Source organism: Crinia signifera, chromosome 4, assembly GCF_055691185.1.
Source record: "Crinia signifera chromosome 4, ASM5569118v1, whole genome shotgun sequence".
In the NCBI taxonomy this organism is placed as follows: Eukaryota; Metazoa; Chordata; class Amphibia; order Anura; family Myobatrachidae; genus Crinia; species Crinia signifera.
The window spans coordinates 184,717,166-184,726,005 of NC_139220.1; the positions used below are offsets into that span (position 1 = coordinate 184,717,166).

The 8,840-nt window shown below is 44.5% G+C and overlaps 1 protein-coding gene across 1 annotated transcript in view; it reads left to right on the plus strand.

The window, feature by feature from the left end:
• The window catches only part of CHRNB4 (cholinergic receptor nicotinic beta 4 subunit), a 28,070-nt gene extending 26,296 nt beyond the window's left edge, over nt 1-1,774 (plus strand). The window contains exon 6 of the mRNA XM_083179698.1: nt 632-1,774. Within this exon, the coding sequence (XP_083035824.1) occupies nt 632-772 (141 nt within the window). The 3' untranslated portion in view covers nt 773-1,774. The remainder of the gene's footprint in view (nt 1-631) is intronic.
• Nucleotides 1,775-8,840: the final 7,066 nt, after the last annotated feature.

The window sequence follows — 8,840 nt, forward strand, 5'->3', positions numbered from 1 at the left end:
TGGGCATGGGAGTTTGTATAGAGGGAGGGGTGCGGACAGTGGAAAGAGTAATGTGGAAGACTTGCACACTTCTCCAGGGGACCAGGAGTGTGTGTGTAAATGTGTCGTTTCATCGCCTATTGTGCAGAAGGCTATGATTGTCACTGTTAGTGACTAACACCTAGTGGCTGATGTAGAGCTGAACAGAAGTTGGTTGGCCAAGTCTATCTTGGGTGTTTTCACTGTACATTCCCTTAATCTGAGCGTATGAATCTATGGAAATCTAGTAAAATTCAGTTTAGTCACCACTTGCGATGGAAAGGGTGTAATGCAGGTGTTACTTGGAATTCACATTTGGAAAAGGTCAGAGAGTGTGTTGGTGGTATTGAAGGCTACGCAAAGTTGTGCATATGTGCAATACTTCCTGTTTTCTGATGGATCTTCTGCATTTAGTATAATGCTAGTGCAACTGTCCACTGATAATGATGACTGCAAACTGCGGAACTGCAAATGAGTAAATATTCACCTTTATTTCTGTGCATATAATATGGGAACAACTGCAACTGATTGATGTACAACTCTGCATCAACCCCTAGACTCCAGAACACAGTGAAGATGGTGATATTAACACATATATTCTTATCTCTTCTAGATCATTGAAGACTGGAAGTATGTTGCCATGGTCGTGGATAGACTGTTTCTATGGATTTTTATCATTGTTTGCGTTTCAGGCACTGTTGGACTCTTCATGCAGCCACTTCTACAACACCAGGCACCATCTGGAAGTCATTAGTAGATAGAAAGCTAATAAACATTACTGTAATAACAACAATGCTTCCTAATTTATATCCTTGCTGGAGTCCAAAGGATAATTGATGAATTTTCTTTTTTTATGATTACATCCTTGGAGATCTTAGGAAACTTTTTCGTAAAGCTTACTCCGGAATGCTTGGATTGCTTTGCATTTATAGCCAATATTCAACTTTTTTTATGATAAAGAAGATGAATCAAATACATAAACCATAGCACATTTTTAGTGTAATGTACAGTAGTTACATTAAAGATGAAAATAAAAAGCTGACAAATTATTATTATGTTGTTTATTGTGTACCCATATTTGTCAAACCCCAAACTAGATAGTTCAGCAAAAATGTAACCTGGTAGAGGTGGCCTTGTTAGTTATGGAAACAGATGGAAACATGTTCTGATTACACATATTTTATATTGTAAGAGCTCTGCTTTATCTGGGGGCCCTACCAGGTGCAAAGTACCTGGTGTTGTCTGGAATGGCTGCCACCAATCACCATGGTTCAACATCCTCAGGGGATGTATGATAATCACAATGGGGTATGGCCATTCCCCACATGCTTGGCCAGGGTTTAAAGTGGTCCAGGAGAGATGGTGGAACTCATGTGAGTATAAGGCTGGATGGGCTGTAATTGAATGAGAACCATGGAGCCCGAGGAAGGGGGATGTGGGATGTGGCTGCATCATCTATAACTTAGGTGGTGTTTTTCCTTTGGAAATTCTGTGCAGGGCCTTGGTGGAGGTGACAATAGTTCCACCTACCATTACAAGTACCCCCTACTTTAACAACTGTACTGGGCAAAGCCTCCAGGGTCCATCTTTCTCATTGTGGCCATGGTCTCAGAATACCCATACCAAGGGGTTTTATCCTCGAAATCTATTTAAAGGTATGAACTGACCCCTGACTGAAAATATTTCTGTTCTCTGAGAGACAATGCAGCAGCAATGGTTTATACAGACTTAAATGTTGGCCTGACATGTAGGGGGAAATTTACTAAGATGGGATATTTATTGAAGATGGGATGTTGCCCATAGCAACTAATAAGGTTCTATCTATTATCTTCTAGAAGGTGCTATATAAATAAGTAGAAGCTGGTTGCTGGTTGCTATGGGCAATATCCGAATAGAGTCTTGTTATAGTCTTTGACTAGCAATGTCTGCTATTCAGTTTTTCCTGTCAATGGTGTTAAATAGTGCAACCAGCTGTCTCTTTGAGAGCTTAATTCCATAGACAGAAAGCATTTGACTAACAGCGAAACCTTTCTGATATAAGTAGTAGAAACTTTGAACAAGCTAATATATAAGATTGCTTCTACTCAATGTTAGTCAGTATTGATAGCATTGACAGTATTGATAGTGCCTTTATGTTTATTACCTAGAATTCACCCAACACATACAGATGAAGCCGGCCTCTTCTTTGCAAGGCCAGTCCCCGCCAGCCACCATCCCCTGACAGCCATCGGAAGGGGGTGTGCATGCATGAGACGCTCATATGCCCCATTCCGACGGAGCTCCCCGCCGCCATTGCCAGTCCCCACCTCCGCCACAAACCCCCCTAACCCTGCCCGTCTCCCTGAAGCAGAGATGGGCAGGATCACACTGCCCAGCCGCAGAGTGACTTGGACACACCTGCATGTGAGATGCACACGCATCCCAGTCTGACGGAGTCCCTCTCCACCAGCGCTCGCCAGCGGGGAGGTTCTGGCGAGCGCTGAGAGTGAATGAGAGGGGCTCCATCTGTATGTACTCTCCAAGGCAGTCCTAATTTACTTCTGGTGTAAGCACATTTCTCTCATGTCATGCAGTTTGTCTTCTCCAACCATCCTAACATGAAGAACTGTAAGTAGTGAGTATTTCTGTGTTAGGGTTTTAACCCCTTTGAGTGCCAAGGGAATTTGTCAAAATAGGAGTGAAAATTGCCAAACAAACCTTTTTATTAGCACTATGAGTGCCAACGTTGCTGTGAGAGATCCCAAAATATCAGCTAAAAATCCCAGCGTCACTCACAGCGACTGTTCTTTTTTTATGGCAATATTTAACTAAACTTTAATTAATTAATTTGGCTGTATTTGTATTTATTTATACTAAAAGAACAGGGTACTCTTTACTTATCACGGCGCCCATCGCGGGCATTGAATGCACTAAAAAATCGGGTGCGCCGCGACCGACGCGATGCCCTCGATTTTCCATAGGGAACAATGTTAAATGTCTCAATTGACCCGATTTTCCTGTTCAATGCCTCAATTGACCCGATTTTTCCATAGGAAACAATGTTAAATGGCCCACGCCACGCTTCGGGCTCGGTGGCTCGCTGCGCTCGCCACACTATTCTATTCTCAACTCCACGCCGACGTGGATAGTGGGGGTATGAAAAGGTCAAAGGACGCATACCGCCGCCCCTCGCGGGCTCGCTGCGCTCGCCACGCTTCGGGTTCACGTTGATCGTGGGGTGGCGTTAACAATTGTGGGGGCCATTTCACACTTCAGGGTGGCTATTTGGCCTCTGTGGGCCATTTAACATTGTTTCCTATGGAAAAATCGGGTCAATTGAGGCATTGAACATGAAAATCGGGTCAATTGAGACATTTAACATTGTTCCCTATGGGAAATCGCGGGCATCGCGTCGGTCGCGTCGCACCCGATTTTTAGTGCATTCAATGCCCGTGATGCCCGCGATTTTTTACCTGCGATGCCCACGATCAAAATCGTGGGCGCCGTGCTAGGTAAAGAGTACCAAGAACAGTTGAGAGCGATGCTGGCATTTTTAGCGGATATTTTGAGGATAGCTCACGGCAACATTGGCACTCAAAGGGTTAAAGGCAAGGCACTGGATTTGTAGGATGCTGCAGCTAAATGATGTGATAGTATAAAAGACAGACTTCTTATGCATGGAGTAAAGACGTGTTCCTGGACTTTAGTGGTACAGAGAAAGATTGTGATACAAACAAACAAGCAAATATTTTTTTGTTTGTGTAAACCTTTTATTGGTATAAACTCTTTTTTTTCATTGCTATGTATTAGAACTTTGATCAACCATGTTTTAATGCTTTCTAATATAATCAATCCAGTTATAGATTTTCATGATTTTTTTCATCTTTCAATAAAACAAATTATTTTTTATAGAAGTATTATTCTTATTATTTCTGCATTTATGTAGATAGAGCAAACCTAATAATTGTTACTGTTAAGAATGAATCCTACTTACTTATTATGAAATTAATCTGAATAGTAATACAAAATGGAAAATGCACTTTTCTGAGAAACACACACATTGGGGTAAATTTGCACAATGTGTATTCTACTTCATATGTGATGTTCTGCTATGGGCAACCAATCAGAATCTACTTCTTATTTATTTAGAACCCTCTAGAACAGGCATGTCCAACCTGCGGCCATCCGGCTGTTGTGAAACTACACATCCCAGCATGCCTTGCCATAGTTTTAGCATTCCCTAATATGAAAACTGTGGCAAGGCCTTCTGGGATGTGTAGTTTCACAACAGCTGGAGGGCCGCAGGTTGGACATGCCTGCTCTAGAAGATAGTAGACAGGATCTAATTGGTTGCCCATAGCAACATCACATGTGAAGTAGAATACACATCTTAGTAAATTTCCCCCATTAAGCATTAGTACCGGGCATGCCAGTGGCAGTAAGCAATTTGAATAGAAGCACTGTAATAAAGGCCTTTTTAGTTCCCATGCTGTTTCAAAGCTTCATGTGAAATAAATCTGTCTAAACAAGTTGCTGGTGTGCTAATGCTAAGCCCAAACAAATAAACTTTTCACACATTGGTTCTCAGATGTATGCTGGAATTCTGAACATAACACTTTTTTTAAAGCAAAAAGCTCTTTTTTGGTCTAATTAATTTGGCAAAAAACATTGTTACAATAGCCCCTCTGGATTGTCCAGGTGATCTTTAGCAAACTAAAGACGAGTAGCAGCATTTTTTTGGGGAGAGCAGCTTCCTTCTTTCAATCCTACCATGCACTCCATTGTTGTTCAGTGTCCTCCAGATGGTAGACATACACGGTACAATTATTGTATACAATTTGGACTAGATCACATCGCATACGTTTTTTAATGCAATGAAATGCAATCTAGTACAAAAAGTATGTGCAGCACATACTTTTTGAGCTGTGCGATGAGGTGTGTGTGCGGGAGCGTGCATCTAACCACACCCAGCAACAAGAAGGAGCAGAGTCAGTTAACGAGAAACTTAAAATTGGCAATATGCCATTTACAACACAAAGTGGCAAGGAAAGGTTAAGGCCTTGGCCTGTGTTCATGACTGGTGGTTCAGCTTCTCACGAAGATGGAAACATCCTTCCTCTTGAAAAATGTTACAAATAAAACTGGTTAAAGCACAGACATCACATATCTTCATAGAAAGTCAAAGTGTGTCTGCGGTTGCGATGTCTAGGTCTGACCTTCTCAACACTGTTCGGGAAGAGGAAGCTCCTTTCACCATTTGCATGCCCTCTCCAAGTGCTGGGAGGAGCACTGCCAGTCTAGTTGCTGACATTGAGATTGAGGATGTTACTGTAGAAGTACACCCGGATGAAAAGGATATTGGTGTGTATCTGGCGCTGAGGAGGAAGTTGACGATGAGGCTTCTAATGGTGATGTGGATTCTTTGAATTAGGCACCAGTGGAGACAGTTGTTGGCCGTGGGATGAAAAAGCCCATTGTCATGCCTGGGCAAAAGACCAAAAAATCTTCGGAAAGAATAATTTATTTAAAAATCCAGATAACAACTAATAAAAAAGTAATTCATTTTTCATGCAGTTCAATAAAGGCAATAAAGTAGGGACTGAGAGAGCGGAGCTGCAGTAGAAGAACATTTTACAGGGAAAGTTGTTATAGCATTCACACAAGATTGCTGGGCTAAAACTCTGTCAGGTAGGTTTATGCATAGTGCTACAAAGAGTTGATATAGAAGTTCGTGTCATGGAACAGATGGTATTGAAATACACATGATCAGTGCCTGGGATTGTACTGCCCCTTAGGGAGGCATTTTATCTGCTACTTCAAGACATAACACTTAGAAAATAATGGCCGACACTGTAAAAATCAAAGCACAAAGCTAATAGTAGAACCCTACCTAGATCTACAGCAGTTCTTGTTTATTTCAGTAGAACTTTTACATCTAATAGTTAAGTACATCAATTTGTATTTGCTATTATCAAGTGTTTGTCCAAACAAGTTTAGCTCTAAATTCACACATTTTGCAAACTCGACAATGTAATAGGGTCCAAGAGCCCATTTACACTAAATAAATATATTATACAATTTCAAAAACACATATTTTTACCCCTAAAATAGCCTACGTATACGTGTATGTGTAAACACGTTACTCATATTATCTAAAATGTACCCCCTGAATAGTGTTGAATAGTAAACATGTAAGGGTTTAAAGCCAATTTTCCTTAATGTACCCCTTAAATAGTGTACTTATACATATACATTTTAAACACAAATTGTTCCAAACAATATACTAAAACATTTGTGTACAGTCAGGGCCCATGTTCCCTAGGCTAATACACATGTAGCTCTGATTATAATGCTACTAATCACACATGTGTGGGCAATCAGGGACTTGCCAGTCATACTGCCCATGTGCATATAATGAAAATTATAGAACTGGCATGTTGAATTTAATGCTTGTGGCGAATCTCCACACAGATACACAACATAAACTGTGACTCCCCAAAACAGGGACCAGGATGGAAGAGGTAATCCCTGTCTAGATGGATCTAATGGAGGCAGGCTGAGGGGAGATCCAGAAGGGAACTGAAAAGAAATAACAAGACAGGGGGAACAAAAGGCCCACGGAGGGTCAAAGCCTCGGAGGGCTACAGAGCAAAAGGAAAGAATGACCAAGCTCCACTGGAGCACTTTCGTGACCCACGGGGAGATGGAGAACGTGGATCAGACGCAGGCTCTGGCCAGGGACTGGATGAGACGCTAGGCACCCACGAGAAGATGGGAGACAGGAACACACAAGAAAAGGTAATCCAGGCGAAGGAACCGGGGACCAAAGACACCGGGGACCGGATATATAAGCTTAACGCTAGAAGCAATAAGCTATAACCGGCGTCTGTGGCCAGCAGACGCCGGCTATTTATTTGAAAATCGCGCCGCCTGCGTGACGTCAGGCGCGCACGTTCCCGGCCACCGGGCGGAAGTTCGGGGATGTTGTCTGGCAACGCCCCGACGCTCGGCCTCAGAGCGAGCCTTGGGACGCTGCCCGGCCTCAGAGCGAGGCTTGGAACGCTGCCCGGCAATGTCCCCAGCTGCCTCCCTCTGCACAGCATCCGCCGTCCGTCCGGGTGCTGGGGATCCCGGATGGCGGCGTGCAACATAAAGTAATAGTTCCATCAGTAAGTTACATTGGCACAGCCATCTGGCAGTCTCCTTAAGAACGTTACCCCCACAGTCCATCAGGACGGGTGATAAGTAAAAAATGGAAAAAATGTGGCCTTCATTTTATTCCTTGGGTGTCACCTGTAAGGCACCCCTCAGGTCCTGGCACCCTAGGCTACAGCCTACTCAGCATATTGGTTAATCAGGCACTGTGTACAGTGTTGGAAATGCAACTATATGTCCACTAAAGGGATGTGGCCATTTGCCAAAGTGGTTGGGGTCGGCCAACAGATAGGTGTTGTGGATCATTGAAAGTATTACCAGCACCAGCTCCCTCTATCTTGTCTACTGTTGGAATACAGCTATGCAACACTACATGCTGTCTGCTGATGCCATCTTGCTTTCTTGGCAACTCCAGTTACAGTGCATACCTGCCTACACGACCCACACCAAAAGGGACAAAATGCTCTGTTCTTGGACTTCAAAAGAGGTGAGCCATACCAATCTGCTCTGCAAGAGGATGCAGTGCAAGGAGGAGCCAGCCTGGAGAGGCGCTCTGCATCTGTGGCTGCCAGCTGCTACTGCTGCGTCTGTCACATTGTGGCAGCATCGTTGGCATCTGCAGTAAGATGCAAGTGTGTACCAGAGTTACATATAGGGGGTTATTCAGATTCAATCAGTCTCCCGCATGACCAATTGTTTGCGACTGCACATGCGCATAGGTTTTTATGCGTATGTGCAGCTGCTGTGTGCGAGCACCCACAGCGCTTGCACACAGAAGTCCGGGCAGGGGGCATGAAGGGGCGTGGGGCGGATGGCCGGGCAATTTGCATATGGGAATGTCCAGGATTTCATGGCCGTTCCCATGAGAACACTGGGCCTTCCCATGCAAATTGCCTAGTGACGTGGGTGCGTGGGGCGGGCAGCTGACGTAAGCGGATGTCTGCTGCCCGCACTATCCTCGCACAGGACGCCAGCAGGTCTGAGACACCATAGAGGTGTCTCAGATCTGCGAGCACTGAAGAAATCATTCAATGGTCACTGACCATCGAATGATTTCTCCCTCCGCACCCAAGACTGCGAATGGATGATTATGCAAATCAACCATTCGCATGCCTGTGGGGATTCACGGGGACAGGCGGCCATACATGCAGTGGCGGCCCTTGGTGGACTCGCAAGGCTTGGTCGACTCGCAAGGCTCGTAAATTCTCAGCCTTGCAAGTCAACCAGAATAAGGGCCATACTGTATATGTGTGCTTTTCCAGTCCTCTGCCCCTGTTCTCTCATCAGACAGCTTTTGCTGCTCTTAAGTACCATAAGGTCCCTTTCACATGCTCTGGCTCCTGCTGGGCGGCGACACCCTGCACGGCCAAGAAGACGTACTGCACTCAGAAGTTTAGAATGGAGGGGATGGCCACAGCCCGGCAGTCATCCTTTCCAGTGGTGGGTTCCGGCTGCAACCGGGCGGCCGGGCCGTGGCCATCCCATGTGAATGGACACAATCGTGTCCATTATTAACTACTGTGTGCGTCACGGTTTTAGGCCATGCGGGGTTTCGCTGCCTGGCAGGAGCTGGAGCGTGTGAAAGGGGCCTTATGGTACTACTGTACATTGTGTTGTAACATAAATAAGGGGCACTATGTGGTGCAATATAATGCACACTACATGTGTGCTTTTTTTTTCCTTTCCTT